The sequence below is a fragment of the Centroberyx affinis genome, unplaced genomic scaffold (genome assembly GCF_046629955.1).
Source record: "Centroberyx affinis isolate AG114_WGS23_722 - 3 ecotype Tasmania unplaced genomic scaffold, CSIRO-AGI_Caff_v1 ptg004632l_1, whole genome shotgun sequence".
In the NCBI taxonomy this organism is placed as follows: Eukaryota; Metazoa; Chordata; class Actinopteri; order Beryciformes; family Berycidae; genus Centroberyx; species Centroberyx affinis.
This window is the reverse complement of record NW_027282237.1, coordinates 42197-63569: the sequence shown is the minus strand read 5'-3', so window position 1 is coordinate 63569 and position 21373 is coordinate 42197. Positions and strand designations below refer to the sequence as shown.

The 21373-nt window shown below is 44.7% G+C and overlaps 1 protein-coding gene across 2 annotated transcripts; it reads left to right on the top strand.

The window, feature by feature from the left end:
* Nucleotides 1-450: 450 nt before the first annotated feature.
* On the top strand, nt 451-21147 carry LOC139665616 (serine/threonine-protein kinase 32C-like). 2 transcript variants are annotated; one of them, XM_071544697.1, is made up of 10 exons: nt 466-584; nt 7489-7662; nt 12616-12653; nt 13170-13259; nt 14134-14237; nt 14403-14519; nt 17043-17168; nt 17450-17578; nt 19042-19109; nt 20937-21147. In XM_071544697.1, exons 1-10 carry the CDS (start codon nt 466-468, stop codon nt 21145-21147), a joined length of 1176 nt encoding a protein of 391 aa, XP_071400798.1. The 2 variants fall into 2 exon arrangements, with proteins under 2 accessions (XP_071400799.1, XP_071400798.1); XM_071544698.1 differs by lacking the exon at nt 13170-13259 and having other exon boundaries at nt 451-584.
* The last annotated feature ends 226 nt before the right edge of the window (nt 21148-21373 follow it).

The following is a 21373-nucleotide window of genomic DNA, read 5'->3' as shown; positions in this document are numbered from 1 at the left end:
TCAACTGTTGAAAACTGCTGTGGGCTGTTTTGAAAGAATGTTTGATTTGCATAGTAGCGTGGCCAGATTTTATGGAGCTATTATTATATTTATTGAAACTTGGCTTAGACACCTAGGCAGTGATGTAATGTTCTTTCCCTGCCAAAGCAGTTCCACAGGTTCTACAGTCAGATGTGTGTGTGTATGTATGTGTGTGTGTGTGTGTACATGTAAGCACATTTATGTGTTATCTATAAATTCACATGCACACATATATTGTATGCATACTGTATGCATACGTGCCTGTGTTTGTCTCGTGCTTTCACATGTGTAAGTTTCTTGTTTTTCAGACTGTCCAGACATTTGACACTGGCTCTCTCTGTTTCTGTCTGTCTCCCTCTCTTTTTCTCTCTACCCCTCTCTCTCTCTCTCTCTACCCTTGTCTCGCTGCAGGTGTGCATTGTGCAAAAGAGGGACACCGAGAAGATGTACGCCATGAAGTACATGAACAAGCAGCAGTGCATAGAGAGAGATGAGGTCCGAAACGTCTTTAGAGAGCTTGAGATCCTACAGGAAATTGAACATGTTTTTTTAGTAAATCTCTGGTGACTATTCCATGTTTTTACACTTTTTATGTGGTCTGCGCCGCCTGCTTTGTCTGTGTGTGTATTTTGTATATTTACAGTGAGTGCTTCTCACAAGGGAGATGCATGGGTCTCTAGCTCACTCTAAAATCTGTTGCATCCATAAAATAGATATTCTCTACGCACATATGTTGATGATGTTGCATCTACTCTACTAGCCTATATTTTTCACATTTGGAGTTGAGTGGAAAAGTTTTGTTAGTCCTATTAATGCTTGGAAAAACAAATTGTCCCCCAGAAACCAATAGCTATTAAGTTAAGAAGCATTTCACTGGAGAGATATATTGAGATATTCATTCTGGACTGGGAGCCCATGCAGCACACATTTGATAATTACTTTGGTTTGAAATGACCTTACTCTTCCCTTGAGTCTGATATGTGGGTGAATGGAAGCTGCTTTCATTATTCAACACTCTTCTCAGAGTGGGACACATTTCTAAATGTAATTGGGGACCTGGCATGGCATTCACGGCATATTACACAAAGCACTTTACTCGTCTGTAATTGGTAGAATGATATTGCACGTGCCTATCTCCCCTGAGTAATTGCCACCGGAATATTTTGTTATTCATGCACACCATGATAGATTGATTATGTGTAGATAGTAAGTAGATGAACCACGACAAAGTCTTGTACCTTCTTGGCAGCTTATTATAATAAGTCCTGGGCTCATTTCCTCACCAAGTTGTGGATGATTAAAGTTTTATCTACAGAATATATTTTTTTTAGCCTGCTAGAGAAGCCAGTCTACTAGAACAAACTGAGGGCATTTTAATGAGTTTATAGTAGTACGTTTGTGTATTTTTTATAGTATAATTTCCCGCAGGACTGTAACGCTGCCAGAACCTCCTCTGTTCTACTTTTCCATGCGCTGCTCTCTTCTTCTCTGCATCCACTGCTACTTCAAATGCCCATTAGTGACAAAGACACTATACAGTATCCTCGCGGCTACGTGGGAATGAGTTTCACACTTCACACCTCCTCTCTCTGCTTTCGAAGTCGACTTCAGAGAGACGCTCGGAAAACGGTCCGGTTATGTCACGAGGAGCGCCCAGAAAATGAGATCTCGCCCAGCTTCCGTTAACAATGCCCCAGCTGTCCCACGCTTGAAGGGGATCATTCCCCGCTCTCTGTCATTTTTAGACCGCTTCCCCCGAACAGTAGCGTGCCTCTCTACCCACATCTTGCTCAGAGCTCGCCTCCTTGTATTTGATTGGCCCTGTTGAAAAGCATAGGGAAGCTGTCAAATCTGCATAACAAATAAAGCATCATGGCACGGGGAGCGGGGGGGCAAAGGCACATTCACAGCAGGCTGTCTGCCATCACCATCAGACTGACCAGATTGGGCGACAAGAGAGAGATGGCTGGCAAAACCAGTTGTGTGACGGAGCGTCTGGCCGCAGCTGTTACTGTCTGGCAACAGAGGGGGGGGAACAACAGACTCGGGCCCTTATCACATTGAAGCAAGACAGCTACAGTATGCTAAACAAAGTTGAGTTTGTGTAGCAACCACAGACCCTGAACCCGGGCAGCTGTCTCAACGCTTTATAACATTACATCACCAGCCCGGTCATGCTAACCTCATTGTGCAAGCCTGCAGACAGAGGCTGACCAGAAATGCTTTTGGGTTGGTCTCTTCTCGCCATGAAGCTGGCTTCATACAAGACCTGCTCTAAAGATGACCTCCAGGACCTGAAGCCCTTCTTGGCTGAGCCAAAAAATTATAATTCAAGGAAAGTTTCGATTTTTCTCCTGAAGCCGGAGAGAGGGGAGTAGCCGGCACAGTGAGACATAGAAGAAATCAATTTATAGCATGGGTCCGCGGTGCGTTTGTTATTTCTGCCCCAGTTCACGCAGACACTTTGTAAGCATATGTGCGTGACAGCATTGTTATGCGCTGCACCTGCATTCTTCGCATAAACTGTCTGCTTCATTTAGCCATTGGTTGAGGCAGCATCTCCTGGCAGGTAACGAGATCAGACTGATGAGAACTCCGCTTCATCTTCTGATTGCCTACCTTACTGTATAACAACCAGGAGCCTAATTGGTTCACTGCATGCGTATGCTGTTTAACACAATCCCCTGTAGACTGCAGAGTTGCCAGTATCCATAGGCTTGTCAAATAGAGCGTTATGATTTGTGGCGCTTGGCGTTTGGGCACTCCAATACATTATTAATGGATCTGAGATGGACCAGCTGGGGATTCTGGGAACTGCATATATTCCCAAATGCAAACAACAAAAGATGCAACTCACGAGAACCGCCGGCTTTGATAAAGCTTCATAGGAGTGTTTTTATTGATACGGTGCCAGGAAGGCGAGATGGAGAGAGTCAGGTGGAGTCAGAGAGAATGAGAGGGAAAACAGACCAAACCATCTGTCAGAGAAAGTAATGATTCCTGCAATCACGAGAGAGGGGAGAAAGCGTGAAGTAGAGGGGAGGGGTGCAGAAGACAGTGCTAAGAAGGGATTTGGCATTGATTAGTTTTGTCAAAAAAAAAAAACCTAGAGATGTGCAGTCTAAGAGGATTTGTAAGGCTCTTCCCCTCGTCTCTTACCTACACATGGCTTCTTTCTGATTTTAAAGCGGGGTTTCGCTTTCATCAAGACGTTCCTGAAATTCTGCCGTGCGTTTGAAGAGGTTCCATCCGTTGCCTCAGAGGAAATTCATTAGGAGGGAACCTGTGAAAACCCACACTGAATCCCATCAGCTGGGTAAAGGCTGCCTTAAGCTGGGCGGCTGTAAAGTTCGCGGCCCACAGTAATTGCCGCGACCATTCCCTCGCTGGATATGATGTGTAGGAGTCGGGGGCGCATTGAAATGGATTACCTTGGAGGAGTAAAAATTAACTATCATCTGGCGCCTGCACCAAATCCACACAAATCCTTGTAAGGATTTGCGACACATGAGAAGACGCTGACTTGTTCTTTCCCCTGGATATATGTGAAGCCCCAGAGTGCAGGGGGTCACTTTGCCCCACTCGGAAGCACCGTACTGGCTTACAATCTGTTACGAGTGGTCGAAAGTAACCAGGGGTAGGTAGCATTAGGGTGTAGCGGTGAAATTGATCCCCCGGCCTGCAGAGTGTACATCATTATGAAAGCAAGGTTTTGCCTTAAGCATTACATCACAACAAATCACTCTCAAACACCATCACCCGTTCTCCCTTGGGGGCTGTCGAGGCAGCGGTGAATCATGGCCAAATGGAAGGTGCCGCAGTGCTGTGGATAACCGAGTCCCAGAGAGTGGCGAGGGCAGCTAGGGAAGTCGCTACGTCTGTTGTCAAAAGAGTTCGAGCTTTACAGAAAGTCCCCGGAGATCGCCTTAAAACGGATTTTAAAGGTCTCACAACCAAAACAGGGGTGAGTCATTCCGAGGAGCGGTGGAGCGCGCTTCCCTTTCACAGTCCATTCCTTCATCGGAGTCAGAAAACAGAGCGAGAGTGAGTGAGGGAGAGAGAGAGAGAACGGAATGGAAGATGAATGTGCTGTGTCCTGTTCATCTTCCATTAGGAATATTGATTTCAGGCCTGAATGGAACAAAGCCCTTGGAGACAGTGGAGCAAATTAGCCTCTACACCCCAAGTCAGCAATCATAACAAGCCCTGTGTGGGAGTTTAGCCTCAAATGATGTTCATAAAAGATGAAATATGGGATAATTCCCAAAAGCGCTTGAGTCCCTTTCTCGTCTAATACGGCGCTGTGCATCCACAGACTTATTTCGCCGTGGACTAACAGCGCCGCAGGACTTAAGAACTTTCCCCGAAACTGCCCCGACACACCACTTTAAAGAAGAACTTTTTTGTTTTTTGGAGGATGCGACATTCACAGTGCACCTTGTGAAAGCAGGCCAGTGGAGGTGGGGTGTCTAAGGGTGACCGGCTCGGGGGCCAGCGAGGGGAGCAGCAGCAGCGCTCACTCACAGCATTGTTGCAGGAATCCTCAGCGGAGGCCCGGGCGTGTCTTGTGATTGAGTCATGCAGCCCGTTCCAGCCGGCCTGTCTCTATCATCAAGCCTATCTAGGCCACTGAAACTTTGCGGATCAAGTAAAGCCAACACAATCACAATCTCTTCTTTCTCTCTCTCTCTCTGTCCCTCTCTCTCTCCCTTTCTCCTCAAAACTCTTCTCCTCCTCTTCCTCTCTCCCCTCTGTTTCTCCATCTCCCCCTCTCCTCTCTGCCTCCCTGGGCTCATTTGTCATTGTGGCCTGATTATTTCAGCCTGTTCCTTGTACTCCTTCCAGCCGGCTAACCTTGCTCTCTCGGTGCTGTGACTGTCCCAGTCTAGCCCGGTCCTGGCTCTTCCACGTGGCCTCCCTCTGGCTTTGGACTGCGACAGCTCTCCCCAGACCCTTGCACACTGCCAGGCATTCATTCACACCCAGGTTGTTGACCCGCAGCTCCTCTGAGCCTCTTATAAAGCAGCTCTTATTAAATTGTGGTCGTTTCTGTACAGCAAAGGGCAGCAGAGGGCAGGTAAAATGAGGTTGGTGGAAAAATATTACTTCGACGGATTCCATGGCCAGTGTCCTAAAGTCTTTACCATTTGCCGGCAACATCATTGATTTGAAGGTAGTTCATAACCTTCCATCACATTTCATCTGTCTGCGATGTCATCTTTGGATAATCTTTAAAAAAGTAAAAAAAAACTTTGTTGTTCATCTGTTGTCGAACCAGTGTCCCTATCCACTCCTTGACAGCAGGAGGATTATTTATCTGTTCTTCAAGAATGTCAGACAGATTTGTCTGTGTGCTCTGAACGCCCAGATCTGGAACTGCGCGTTGTATTTATTTGGAGAAAAGTGTTCCCGAAAAGTGTCTCTGTCTATTTCTATCCTGTACCCTGTCCTTGGCGAGAGTTTTAAAGGTGACAAGGCTTGTCAGCGCCGGAGCTTTCATATGCTCCAGTTGTCGGCCCGTATCTGACATCTCCCTGTCACCTCGGCGAGCACGCGGTAGGAAGTGACAGCGAGACCGAGCCGCGCCGGTCTCTCTCAGGGACCCGGAGAGTTCAGCGTCGGCCGCGGAAGGCCCGGGCTTTTTGCGGCGCGCCGAGACGACGGCGGCCGCCTCAGAAGAAGCTCACCTGTCAAGCGGAGAGCAGGAATCAGGCTGTGACAACGAGGTGATAAAAAGGTGACGGTAAGGGAACCCTGCCAACAGCAAACAACAACCTGGGGCCGGCCATCTGCTGAGGCCGCGCCGTGTTTTCGTAGCGAGGCTCATCACTCGAGGGTCGGGTCAGGTTGGTTTGCGAGGGCTGACGGAGGTGGCTCTACTGTCAGTTCCTATTGAGTGCATGCCACAGGACTGTCCCGCTGCATCGGCTGCCGGGGCGTCTGACGAGATAGAGGGAGGGAAAGTGGGAGTCCTGAACAAAGCTTTGCCTTTATAGATGGTAATGGAAAACGTAACCTTGTCGCAAGCTTGTCATTGTTGAATATTGTAGTGTTCCGCAATTAATCAGCATGTGTCCAAAGGTCCAAATCGTAATGCATCAAGAAGAAACGGCATATCTTTCGGTAGGTCTTTCTCTCCTCTGAGAGAGATGTGGTATTTAGTGTTCACTGAGTCGGTTATCTATCTGTAGAGTGTGCTTTCTTTTCACTAGACATCCCTTTATCCAGGAGCGCAGGCCATTTCATCAATTAATCTGCGTGTTCTTTTGGGAGATGAGAAAGACCCGAATAGCACCGTGAATGGGTTTTGCTCTGTGGCAGAACCAATCTGTAGACGAGATCGAATGATTTTCGCTCTGCACCAAACATGGGCCCCATTTCTCACTTATAGAAAGGCAGGAAATTACACCTGAAGAGGGGCCAATCACAGTGCCCCAAACCCCCCCCCCCCCCGAGTGTTCAAGGCCTAAGCCTGAAGGTACAGAGGAAACCTGCAGCAATGAAAAGAAGTAATAACGCTGCAGTATCAGAGCCTTAATGGGAAAATAAAGAATTGGCTCAGCAACAGCCGTATTAAACTGAGTTTGATAGAAGAAATCGCAATGGGGTCAGTTTGTTTTCTGCCTCTGCGAATTGAGAGCATCTTACTGCATGGGAGGCCTATTAAGAAATTATTCTGGCTTTATTATTTTCCTTAGATGAGATATTAGATCCCATTGTAGCAGAATTGTTTGTGCACCCATGTGGCTTGATGTTTTGTTCAGTGTGTCTGGGATAGAAATTGTGGAGTGTTAACAAATCCCCACCCAGATCATTAAGAGGCTGTGTTTTAATTTGATGTGCATGATTAGTAAGCCTGATTGACAAGAATCTTTAGCGGACCACTAGCAATCTTCAATTAAGTCACATCAAGCAAAGATGGGCTCTTTCCAAGCTTTAATTGGGCAATCACTTCCTTTCCTTTTTACATTCCTTCAAACAAGTGGCATGTTATTAGGATAATGATGGGTGTTTATCTATTACTCTACACTGTGCCTGTTTGGAGTCTGCCAGGAAGCGCACGTTCACGCACAAACCAACTTCTGTGTACATGCATAAATGCATCATGCATAATGGTTGCTGATTTTTTTTTTTTTAGGTTTAAGTGCAGGGCACAGCAAGACGCATGTTTACAGCGTGTCTTGTGGCTGTATGTGGATATGGCCTTGCACAGTGTTTGTCCTTGTGTGGGTTTATATAAACATGCATGTGTGTGCATATGTGTTTACACGGTACGCTTTGCACGTGTGTTTGTGTACTGTATTTATGCTGCGGGTGCTGTACTGTACATGTGTGTATTCTACATGGCTGCCTGTACGCTCAGTCGTTGCCTTTGTTTGCGCAGCATGTGTACAGTATGTGTCGCCTTTCCAAACCCGGAATGCGTCCATGCCTCGTGACCCCCGCTCTCCCTCCCCCCGGTCTCAGGTACTCGTTCCAGGACGAGGAGGACATGTTCATGGTGGTGGACCTCCTGCTGGGAGGAGACCTGCGCTACCACCTCCAGCAGAGCGTCCAGTTCAACGAGGACGCTGTCAAACTCTACCTCTGTGAGATGACCCTGGCCCTGGACTACCTGCAGAGCCAGCACATCATCCATAGGTACACATTTGGATTGAAGAATTTTTATTGGTGGGGGTTATAAGTGGGGTTCTTGTTGGGGTGCCAGGGGATCCACAGCAAAATGAGGAATAGCTTGACTGAATGACTATTCTTATCTTCACCCTCACCACTGTTATCTCTCCATGTACAGTGTAGACACTTCTACAGTTCAATACTAAATCAACACCTATCTATCTGGGGGTCCATAACATGATAGTTTGCAGGTATGAATGACTATATTGGGGGAATCAGTTTGGGACTAGGCATATCAACTCAGGGTATGAATGAGACTCTATAGCATCATTTCATTGGAGGTGTGAATGAGCCTATAAGGATAACATCATTCACAGGTTAGAGTGAAGCCAAAGCTAGCATCCTTGTTATGGACGCTATCCATTTTGTCATCTGGGTCATCACCATAGTAATGGAATTGAACAGATGACACTGTAGATAACCATGGGCCAGCCGGATACGTGCTGAATACAGGTAAACTGATTAGCATCGCTACCAGCCTCTTTTTATCTGATTCAGCTTTCGATGCTTATTATTTTACTCTATTTACAATAGCCTAACAGTGTGTCACCATCTTAGACAGGCAAAAAAAATGAAAATTAGATGTTTAGATTTAGTTAACCATGGACAGAAAAAATAGCCATCTTGCCAGCAGGGAATGATGATGTACCCTGCAAGTGTGTTTCTCTCCAGACATCACTGTCAGTGTTAGTGTGAGGAACAAATGGATCTAAAGAACCTAGCAGCCATTCTCTATTTACCAAGATTTTATTTGTGATGACTGAAAAGTGTTGAATAGCGATTCTGAAGTGCAGTCACCTCACCTTACTTCTCCTATTTTCAACAGGCCGTTTGTTCTCTCAATGCCTCCCATAGCTTCCAACAGTGTTAGGATGAATTCTTCAGAGTTCATTTCTAATACTGTGCAGAATATCCATTTTGGAGATTTTCATCATCTGCAGTGCATCATTCAGTATCTTTGTGAACCAAGACTTAGGTTAAGATACTTTTCATTTTGTGTTTTATAAGTAGGTGTCACTTTTTTCAAATGATGGCTTATTGATCCCATTTGGAAACAAAACTCTTGGTATAAACTCATACAAACTGTGTCTTTTTGAGGGCTTGGTGTTCATAAGGATGATTTACATTGAATAAAACCATTTTGACATTTAAGACAATAACAATTTAGTCAAGGTCTCCTGACAACAGTGCAGGCGCTTGTCAGCCGTGGGACCTGCGCTGGTGCCAGAAATCTGTTTTTTTCTCTGGGTTGAGACGAACTGTTTTGATTCAAACTTCAAAACAGCAGATCAGAGAGAGAGAGACTGACAGATGTGAATTGAACTAGCTTTTTAAATGCCGGTACCATGTCCCAAGCCAGCCCATTAAGTCGTTTACATCCATAATGCTAACATCCAAAATACGGCAAATGCATCAGTGTCAGCCTGTTACATCATTATGTTTTGTTTCCATCAAAAACACTAAACCTTGCATCCTCGTCCGGAGCCTGAGTTCAAAGCCTAGAAATTCCCCTGCATGGCAAAATTCTCTGAGGATCAACTCAAAGTTGCGTCATTTACTTTTAATATTCAAGAGGCTCATCGCGCCAGCCACATATAAATAAAGATCTGCCTATCCAGCTTGCAGTCATGTTCTTGGTGACTTATGAATGTAATGATTTGCTTGCCAGGCTGCAACTCAAAGCTCCAAAATGAATTCTAGTAAAAGGGAGAGTGCCTCTTCATTTTAACCTTGCCGTACATCATGACATGGGCAAATACATTATCTTCCTTCTGTTCCAGAGGGAATGCTGCAATAATCTTTTTTCCTTTGTGTAAGCAGTCTTAGTTTATCAGAACCGCAAAGTCACAATGCCTCAGTCTAACTAGCTTCATATGCAGTCCTTTAGGCAATGAAGGTGACTCAAAGCCTGTCTCCAAATATTTTTTTTTCCTTTCACACCCACCTTCAACTCATCTCTATTGACTACTCTTTTTTATTACCTGCTTCCCCCTTGACCTCCTGATGGTGGGTCAGCCTCCCATCCGCACTACATTACTCCTCCTGCGGCAGGCACGGTCCCCTTCTGACTCCCCAGAGATGGATGGGCCCATGCAGGGGTAGAAATGATTCATCATCAGCCTCTACTCATCTGTTCCCTGGCTCTCCAGGCGAGGAGAGAAGGAGCCCTCCGTTATTTTGACACCGTGTACCTGGTGGTTACGGCGGGTGCGCTGCCCTGTGTGTTGCTGGAGCCCGTGGCTCTGTGTTTTGTTGTAATGTTTTGTACAGTGTGTTGGCCCTGTGGGGAGTTAGGGTTACATATTTTTTTTTATTTTTATATGAAAGTATTCAGTACACTTTTTTTTCCAGTTCTGAAATGCATTACATTGATGAGACTCAGGAGGATGATAGAGATGTGTGACTGCATTTTGTATCCACAGAATCATGACTACTGTATGTGGAATGGCCATTTTTATTTATTTAACCTTTATGTAGTAGTCCAATTCAGATTATAACATCTCTTTTTTCAAGAGAGACCTGGCTAAGAATGCAGCATCGATGACAAACTTAAAAGTAGCAGACAATATATGACAATGTACTGTACATAAGCAGAAGGATCCCTATGCAAGCAGACTGGCTTTTGGACCAGTTGATGTTTTATTCTGCTTCTTATGGCAGCCTGGTTCTTGGGCCGTGGGCCTTTGTGTGCTGAAGGGTATTACCTTCTAAGCATTTGGGCATCCCTGTTTTCATTTATGTTACTTTACATATCTAAAGATAGCCCTCATGTGTGTCCCTGTAATTGTTACCATCCATCTTCCTCAAGCGGGGCGGACTCGCTATCCGCAGCTTTTTGTTGAAATATGCTGAGCACAGCGGTAAGTGTCTGTGCAGTACAGTAAGTGGAAGAGCTCGGTCCCGGCAGACTACAGATTTAACACCACAGATGGCCCAAAAATTGTTTGAACCTTGTTCCAAACCTCATTTGGGCTACTTTGCTTCCTTGAAACAACATTAGAGTGTGTGTGTGTGTGTATGTGTGTGTGTTTGCGTGCATGTGTGTGCGTGCATACATGCATTTGTGCACATGTAAGAGTATCCATCCTATTCACATACACATACAGCATAGAACATAATACACATACAGTTGATATGTATGCATATGTGCAAATTTTGTATATGTATGCACAGGTACATGTTTTATCATACAGTCACATTACCACAGGTATATATAATGCACATGTGTAGACTTGGCGTGTGTGTTTCTGTGTGTGTGTGTGTGTGTGTGTCTCGTCACAGATGTGTGTGTGTTGCTATAGCTGCCTACCTTCACTGAACACAATAGGTAGCTCAAGTTGTTTCTTTCTCATCCGGTTGATAAATGAGCCCACCATGATGTAAATATTAAAACTCCCAATGTGAAGCCCCCAAACCCCGCCGCTCTGTTTTTCTTTATGTTTTTTTTTTTAATTTTCCCTCTCTCCTTGGCATCAACTGTTCTGCCTTTGACACAATTGTGTCTGCTCTCAGAGCCGTAATCCAATCCCTGGGTATCCGTGGCCGTCCCCAGCTCTACAATTTTGTTCCACCCTGTGAGTTTTTGACAGGAGAATACTATACAATTATTTTGTTGCACCAACTGAAGGAAGAAGAAGGGTCTCCGGTCTCCTAGCAACAGTCGGCTGCCACCATGCCCAAGGAGGTAAAATTAGTCCAATGAGAGGAAGAGAAGTAAAAGAGAGGAGAGTCCCCAAAGAACAAGGCCCTCTCTCCTCTCCGCCTCCCTTCACTCTGCCTCCTCTCCTCCTTTCCGCATCTCCTCTCGTCGTTTCCTCCCCGCCTCTCCTTTTGTTTACTCTCTTCTCTTCTCTTCTCTTCTCCTCCCTTCCTCATCTCCTGTTATGTTTTCTCCCCTTCTCTTCTCTTCTCTTCTCTTCTCTTCTCTTCTCTTCTCTTCTCCCCTTTCATTCCCTCTTTCCTCCTCTCCTCTTATGTTTTCTCTCCTCATCTCTTCTCTTCTCTTCTCTTCTCTTCTCCTCTCCCTTTTCATTCCCTCTTTCATCCTCTCACCCTCTTCCCGCTCATTACTTCTCCTCTCTCTCATCCCTTCCTTCCCTCTCTGTTGTCTTCCCTCCCACTGGACAGACCACTAGGTTGCGGGAACTGAATTTCTCTTTGACGTACACTCGGCGTCTTACAGTGTGTTACATGTATTTTTCACACCAGCGTGACATGCTGCATAATTAAATAAGCTGTGTGGGCTCCGTTAATTGCCTGTGGAGGGCTTAGAGGGGCTGCACTATCTGGAAAATGTCAAGATGTGTGTGTGCGTGTGTGTGTGTCTGCTGCATGGGTGCCCAGTATAATAAGCATGTGCAGACAAACCTGCGAGTGCCTCCAGGGGATTGGCGATCGTGCGTTCCCATACACTCTGGCAACAATCGAAGTGTGGGGAGTGAGAATGAGAAGTCTCTCTCTCTCTCTCTCTCTCTCCCTCCCTCACACTCTCTCTCTCTCTCTCTGACACACACACACACATATTTTTAACGTGTTGTACCAACACATGTAATTCACACCTCCATCAACCTACAAACACCTCCCACAGACTCTCACATGCACACATCTTAACACACTGCATATTCTCTGTCTTTTCTGCTTGTCCATAAACTTTGCTGGAGCCCATGAATTCACAGACACAGTTGTGTGTGCGTAAGTGGAGATTTCACTGAGAATTACAGGTGCAATTTAGGCACCCGGCCAACGCTCTGATTCAGAGTGACTCACAGTAACGGCAGTTACTACAGTTGAGTAGTGTGTAAGCAAACGTTCATGACTGGGCAAACACAGGGAATTAGATTGTGTGTATTGATTCGGGTTATTGACGTGCTAATTCTTGCATGATATGTGTGTGTGTGTGTCTGTGTGTGTCTCCTCTAGAGATGTCAAGCCTGACAATATCCTGTTGGATGAGCAAGGTAAGGATGTGAACTATATCTACTTTGTGTGTGTGTGTGTGTGTGTACCATAAATGGATCAAATGGGATTTGCAAATAATAGTTTGTTTTAACCTTCTTGAACCACTGGATAGGCGGGGTTTACTGCATAATCGGGAGTGTGTGTTTAAGAAAGAGTGAGAATAAGACAAAAAACCATATACAATATAGAGAGAGGGCAGAAGGAGTATCTGGTCCAAGGTGACCAGTAGGACGCACAGGAATGACCCTGCAGGCTACTAATGAGTCACAACAGTAACAAGGCCAGAGGAGTCAGGGATGTGTGTCTGTCACCCTGTCTGACACACAAATACAAGGACAAAGCTGGTCCACTTATATAGAGATGTCTTATCTTACTGTCTGATTCATTTCAGCTTTGACTTTTCTACATATTGAAATATGTCTTGCAGAAAATGTTTCCTTGTTTTAGGCAACCAGAGAGATTTACATTTTGAGAAAATAGAAGTTTTGATGGACTGTGTTGTTGTTTCCTCCCAGGCCATGCCCACCTGACAGACTTCAACATTGCGACGATAATAAAGGACGGAGAGAGAGCCACAGCCTTAGCTGGAACAAAGCCCTACATGGGTAACTTTGCACCCCTTTGAGCAATAAAGGCTTTGCCGCTGCATCACGAATCTCCTAGCAACCACGGCTGGCTCCATCATGGAGGTCCAGCTGTCAACTGCTGTGTGCAAACTATGGCTAAATATGTAAACGGGGCAAGAAAAAGAGGGATACCTGGGAAGGTTGTTGTGGTTTGAGGGTAGATCAGTTGAGTAACATTCGAAGTTAAAGTGAATAGTATGATCAGGTAGATTTGTTTCCAAAACTTAGCCCTAGTCTCTAGAGTCAGATCAGTTAACCTGAACAAACAGCTTTGTTAGCGAGCTAACTAGCCAGCAGGCTAATTTGGCAAAGCAACATGTGACTACCAGCCACAAGTTGATATTATCTAAACACAAAATCAGACGCATCAGTGGTGAAATGATCCCAGTTCCCAGTCAAAAACAACACAGAAATTAACTACCATGTCTAATCAATTCTGTTGAGATGGCCAAGTTGGAGGTATAGAAATGCAGTTAGCTGTTCTTGTGTTTTTGGAGACACTCATCATCACCGGAGAGAGAGATGTTGTGTTCTACGACGCTAACAGTCAAATTGCTTTTCACAAACAAGGACAGGTGAGATATGTGATTTCAACAGAGACAAAAATGAGAAAACATCATTTGAACTGATCATTATTGAACAGGTGGCGGCAAAGAACATTGCTCTGAGAAGACAGTGTCTCCAGCTTTGATGATGCGTGTCTCCGGTTTTTGTTGAAATTTTGCAAAGGAAAACATGCACTTTCACTGCATGTAGTGAACCATATCAAGTCCAGTGGGTTTTAAATTATTTGGCTGGAAAGATCCTGCTTTGCTCCAGAAGTGACTCCCTGACTGTGTGTGTGCGCTCTCAGCCCCAGAGATCTTCCAGTCGTTTGTGAGCGGAGGGACGGGCTACGCCTTTGAAGTCGACTGGTGGTCACTAGGGGTGACGGTCTTCGAAGTGCTGCGTGGATGGGTGAGGCATGATGGGAACTGGAGTTTTTGTTTTTTTTCGTACTAACATGCAGTACCTCTTCTATTCATCCACCCCTCTTCCAGTTTTCTCTTATCTCACATTATCGCCTCTTCTCTTCTCTCCTCTTTCTTCCTCTCCCTCTCCCTCTCTCTCTCTCCATGTCAGAGGCCCTATGACATCCATGCCAGTAACTCAGTGGAGTCCCTGATGCAGCTCTTCAGCACAGTCAGTGTGCAGTACAGTCCGGCCTGGCCCAAGGACCTGGTGTCCCTCATGAGGAAGGTGAGCTGGACAGGTTGGGGCTCAATGCACTTTCACCTCAGTCAGGTCAGTAGGTGGGGTTTCTCCAAAATGAATTGTAAATCTTTTGATTCTTAACCAAACTATCATTAAAACTGGGTCAGCAGTAGAGTAGAGGTTAGTGAAGAGAGCTTGTAACAGGATGGTTTGAATCCTCAGATGATGTCTTAAATGATCTAAATGTAAGTCTTAAAATTACTCAAATACAGTTTTTGTTGAGATTTGGTTCACCGATAGTGACTTTCATTTTGACCAGCAATACTGTATGCTATATTTTCTCATGTTGTATTATATTACATACACTTACAGTTAACTGTTTGATCCACATGCATGTCCACTCTTAAATGAATACAGAACAGGCTTAATACAATATGACAAACAGGTTTTGTTTTCATCATATGCTTTAATAAACACAGTTGGACATCATGTCCCTAAACAATTAATTTCCTAGTGTCCTTTATCTCATACTGGCCATTTATGGTTTTAGAACTTGAGTTATGTTCAATTGGTAATAGTCTCTTTTGACCGATTTTTGTTTCTTTATTTTGATGGTTAAATTTCATTCCAGTCTTAAAATTAAGTCTTAAATTTGGCTTTGTGGAACCTACAATAGCCTGAATAAATGTTACAAAAACAAATATTGAGAATGGAGGCTCTATCCTTATTGTGTGAATCGCAGTTTCAATTTTGATTTTTAATTGAATGAATTGAAAGTAAACTGACCCCCGCCCTGCTGCCTGGACACAGATGGTCCTCCCTGGAAAGGAGAGTTGGACCAGAGAGAGATATGGGAGCAGGGGGGGAGGTAGGGAGGGAGGGATAAAGAGGTGATATGGGGGGTGCAGAGCGAGGTAAAATCGGACTGAAGCCACAGGAACGGAGAACGTGGGTTGGGGGGGGGGACTGGAGGTAGAGGGAGGGAGGAGGGGCTGAGACGCTCAGGGCAAAGGAGAAGAAAAACGACAGATGGAGTCTGAGGGATGGAGGCAGAGAAACAGAGAGAGCAAGTGGGAGAGAGAGAGAGGAACAGGGAGTTTGTGTCTATGGCTGTGTGTGTGTGTGTGTGTGTGTGTGTGTGTGTGTGTGTACCAACAGAAGGGTTTGTGCTGCAAATATAATATTCATCTTAACAAGTCATTTAATCTTGTATTGAGGCAGAAAATGTTCTTTTACAAAGAGTGAAAAAATCTGCCATGGGGGTGACATAATTCCATTTGTTTCCAATGCAAATCAATCTGTTTCAACCATTCGCTTGAATCACGACTCATTTTCTTGATTCTAGTGATTCTCTTCTTGAGCTGCTTCATTCTGCCTTGTTTCAACATGCTGACACTTGAAGATAGAAAATAGAAATAGAAAATAGGTAACTAGAAAATATCTGAAACATGCACAAGAAACAATTTGGAATGATCTCATCCTCCTTTGGCAGTATCTTTTTGAGTATGAGACTTAATGAGCTGTTACACTGGACATTTTTTGCAGCGTGTGAGCGTGACCACGAGCAAGTGAGTGTGTGTGCGTGCGTGTGTGTGTGTGTGTGTGCTCCGTGTCTGAGTGACTGAGTGTTCTGGACGGACAGCGTTGGTCTCTTCCGCTCTGCTGCTGATCAATTACCATGTCTGGAGTCCGCTGAGACAGACCTAACCCGCCCTGCAGGGGAAAATTGAATCAGCCTTTGACAAAAGAAAAAAAAAACCGGAGGAGAGTTAACATGACAACAGAAGCCACAGCCCATCATCGTTTTCCTGGGTGTACGTGTGCTAAGTTTGCCCCGAGGTGAAGGCAGGAACAGATGGCATTCCATTAGAAGCACAACGGCATCAGCACCGGTTTTTAGTTGCTCCCTGGACTGGATGATGGCACTCATGCGTGGCGTTCATCTGTCCTAATCGCTGCTACAATTTGGACTCAAACCTGATCAGTGTCTGATTTGATTGATGAAGAGTGCCCCCTGTTGGTGACTACATATGCAAGGACTTAACATTTCCCTGGTGTCCTCTTACTGTAACTAAAGGAGAAGCTGAAGTTGGGTATATGCATATGTGAAGCTGAGTGAACATGCAGTTGTTTTGTGATTGCATGGAAGCAATGTACTGTAAAATATCCTCAAATAGTGGCTGGAAGTGTTGTGTGTACGCCAAAATAAAAGCCAGTCACCAATAAAAGACAGGTAAAAAAAATATGGCAGAATTACTAGAAAGGAGTGCAATATATATACAATATATACAACATATATAAACTAAATCATCATTAAATATCATTATTGGAAGGTTAACGGTGATATTCATTTGGGGACATTGCTGTTGTGTTCTTATATTAGGACTGAAAGGGTTTATAGTGAGTCTAGGAAGTAGTAAAAATGAAAAGAGAGAGAAGGAGGGAAGATTTGTGAAGGTTGTGAAGGTGACGTCGCTGGAGGGTGACATTGACGTAGGTGACACTGTGGTGTGTGTGTGTGTGTGTGTGTGTGTGTGTGTGTGTGTGTGTGTGCCCCTCTCCCCGCAGCTGTTGACGGTGAACCCGGAGCATCGTTTCTCCAGCCTGTCTCACATGCAGACATCTCCCTACCTCGCTGACGTCAACTGGGACGCCGTGTACGAGAAGAAGATGGACGCCGGATTTGTCCCTAATGTACGCGCGGATCGATCAAATATCAACACACACACACACACACACACACACACACACACGTTCAAATATGTGTGCATGCCCAAACACACACACACAGGCACTTCCTCATATCTGCTGATCGCAATGAGAGAGTGTAGCAACTAAATTATGCAAAGGAAGCTGAATGCAGTTTTCTTTATGCTATGCAACTCTAATGGTGCCTGCGTGCATGTGAGTGTGTTCGTGTGATACTATTCGATACGGGCGACTCAGCAACTCGACTGATGCTGTGTGTCTAACAGAAAGGTCGGCTCCACTGCGACCCCACCTTTGAGCTGGAGGAGATGATCCTGGAGTCGCGTCCGCTTCACAAGAAGAAGAAGAGGCTGGCCAAGAACAGATCCCGAGACAACAGCAAGGATTCACAGTCTGTGAGTGACATCCTCCTCCACTAGGCAGGCTGATGCTGAAACCGCATCCCTGAGCAAGGCACTAAAGTCTATAACTATAATGTTGATGCACATTCCTTCGAGTGAAATAGTGTAATAAATGAATCTTCTTCGCCATTTTACGTAACCTGGCCTTGGAGAAGGTAGCTAAAATGTTGGAATGCTACATATCGAAGTTAAAAATATTATAAAACTATAAGAAGGAACAGGATGAAAGTGGTATTCTTTAGTCAAGTCGCTAAAAGAAATGGATTTCAAGGCACCGCAATATCAGTTAAAAGGCCTTTATTCTCTTTGATAATAGAGAGGGGCTATTTTTACCTTTTTCAATCCAGTGGAAAGGCTTTTTACCATTTCCACAATGCTGTGGTTCCCCCCCTCAAACGTATCTTTACAGCCATACTCAGAGCAGATTATTGTTATTTACAATGGGGAAAGTGCTTGAAGGCTTGAAGTGCTTGGAAAAAAAACGTGGTCGTAGATACACATAGAGAGGCAGGAGCAGTCTGGGAAAAGAAATTTGGCGGTGAACTTTTTTTTTTTGTTGTTCTGTTAAATTTAGGTTTGTAGTGTGTATATATATTTACATATCTATATGTACAGTGTCAGCACAGCTTAACTATTCCCAAGTACTCCTTTATCTACTCCTGTGTCAAAATAGACTCTTTCCTGAACAGTGGGACTCGCTTTGGGAACTCAAAATGACAAAAACAAAAGGATTATTAATATATGCGGCAACAAAAACCGTCATATGTTGTTTTGGCAGAAATAAATGAAGAATTATTAGGAGATGACACAGCCTGATTTGCCGTGTGCTGGAACCAGGATATTGACTCCTCGTCTCATCTGCCTTATTATCGTGTGTGATTGAGACGTTATTTACCGCGGCTGGGAGACATCCTCTCTGTATTTATGAGAAGCAGCCTGTTCCCATCAGACAGTCATCACGACTTCAACGTTATTAACGTCGGTCCTGTGTGTGTCACGCGTTATCAGTGCTGTGCCTCTAACAATAGCGGCAAGGGTTTGAGACTGTGTGTGTGTGTGTGTGTGCGCGCGCCGCTAATGTGCGCGCCCGCCCGTGTGTGCTCATACTATGTTATTACCGAGATTATTAAATTATGGAGCCTTCAGTGCTGTTGTCATGGCCCCAAGTGCTTTCGGAAATATGAGCTTCTATTTTCGTCTCGGGCCAAACATCCAATTTGAGGACAGCACACCAACAATTCATGACTCCTTATTTAAAAAAGAGCAACGAAGAAGAAGAAGAAGTAAGAAACGGGAAGAAGTGTATGACATTTTACCTCTGAGGTCGGGCTGCTGACCGATTTGAGGATGATTCGGATGACGTTAATGACGTTGATGACGATGACAGTGATGTTGCTGATGAGCGGGATGAGTCAGATGTTGACTGTGTTGTGTGTGTGTGTGTGGGCCGCCTGCAGGAGAATGACTACCTACAGGAGTGCCTTGAAGTGGTGCAGCAGGAGTTCATGATCTTCAACCGTGAGAAGTAAGAACACATCATCTCTACAGACAGAACTAGAAGTAGTAGTTTCCTCTTTAGTCATTCAGCAGCGGTGCGGCACCACAGCCAGAAAATTACCACCCCTGCTAGAGCAAGTGCTAAAATATTAGTATAATTAAGACTAATTTCCCTTTTCAAACAAAAACAAATTGAGCTACTCATGGAGGCCAATGGATGTTGTAAAAAAAAATGTATCGGTGCATAAAACAACAGCGTCAGGGATACATGACAAGAAGACAATTTAAGATCCATTGTCTCTTTGCAAGAATAGCTGAATTTGTTCTTTTCTGCCTCGTCTAGTTTATGCACCTTGGTTACAGGGAAAGTAGTGACAGTTTTGTTTTTCCTCTTAAACCAAAAGAAATGCAGTCCAGATGCTTACAATTCATTTCTTCATTATGAAGTATTCAAACTCAGAAAATCATTTTGCTCACTGCAACCTGCACTATAACCATACTAACTGGGAGCAAACCAGGGAAGGATGCGGAACCAAAACTAAAAATACCCCCAAGCATCGCTGCTCCGTAAAATCGCTGAGGAATCACTGCAAGAAGAAGATATGAAAAGTTATAGAGCTTCTATCCGCTGCAGTATGTGAAGAGGCACTCCATTGGAAAAAAAAACCAAAGCTAATGCTAAAGTACGTTCACCATAAAACAAAACCATGGGGCATGAAACGTAACTCACAAGAGAAATTGGTTATTGGTTTGAACACAATTTTGAAAGGGAGACATTCCATCTGGAGGAGACTGCTGGAACATTATTCCAAACCGTTCCAAAGACTTCATCTTCCCTTGGTCTGTGCTGTGACAGTCCCCTCTCTATGAAATGGCTTGGATATTTAAATCCTAGGTAATGGGAAGCTTTTATTGAGCCTTGGCTCTATATTGTGAGTCTAATGTTTTGTATGTCAATAAAATATAAGTACATCATCAGTAAAGACTACCAAGCCCATACACCATGGAATATATACCTACTCTTTCATCTTAAGGAGGGAATATTGGTTCAGTGCTGCTCTAAATTATTGCCTCATTTATTATTGACCAGGTCCTGCCACTGCAGCGTTATTTGGAAACCTTCCTGTATGGCAAATGTCTTATTATATCGTATTGCTCTAATTAATGGCAATCTAGTTCTATTTATAACGGCAGGGCGTAATATCTAGAATTATGCACAGCAGAGACTTGTATAATAGACTCAGACCCTCTCATTACTTTCAGCTACTTAATATTGCTCTCTGCTTGTGTGTGTGGGCTTGTACTTCTATTCTTATGAGGACTAAATGGCCTCATATGAATAAAAAGAGGAGGAAAACCTTTAAAAGTGAGGATTTTGCATGTCCTCACTTTTACAAGGAGTTAGTTTAGGGTTAGGACTTGGGTTTAGGGTTAATATTAGAATTATGAATGGGTTTATTTTGAGGTAATTAAAGTTTAGGGCTTGGATTTCAGTTTAGGGTTAAGATTAGGATAACCTCTTCAACCTCTTTAACCTCCTTCCCTCTCTCTCCCTTCCCTCCATCTCATGATTCCTCTAGTTTTAACTACCTACTTTTATTCTTGTGTTTTATTTTTTATTATAAAAGTACCTAGTAGTTAAATGATTTTACCCTGTATGTGAAGCGTCTTTGAGTACCTAGAAAAGCGCTATACAAGACTAATGTATTATTATTATTATTATTAAGGTTTAGTTTAGGTAAGGGTTAAACTTTAGGGTTTAGGGTTAGGATTTAAGGAATGAATTTTGCTGTATGTTTGCCTGTGTCTGCGTTTCTCCATCTGTGTGTGTGTGTGTGTGTGTGTCGTGCCTCAGGTTGAAAAAGCGTCAGGAGGAGGGCCAGTCGGAGGCCGGGGGCGACGACGCCAGCGGGGACGGCGACGGCGAGGCGGAGGGCGGGGGGGCCGGCGACGACGACGACGACGACGACGGGGCCGAGCCCGAGCCGGAGGCCGAGCCCGAGCCGGAGTCCTCGTCCAAACTGAGCATGTGCGGCTCCGTCTGCTCCTCCCCCGGCAGCTGCTAGCGCCGCACCGGGCCCCCCCCCCCCCCGGCGCCGACGACCGCGGCCTCTCTCTCTCTCCGGCCGCTGCAGTGTTTGTGCCACGCCTTTAGAAACTCTCTCACCTCTCCTCTGTGCAGCCGGGAGCAGAGGAACGCACGGCGGGGCGCCCGACGCACAGCAGGACCCAAAATGGCTCCCTCCATTCTTTTTTTTCCCCCATTGATTTTTATTTATTTTGTTCTGTAGC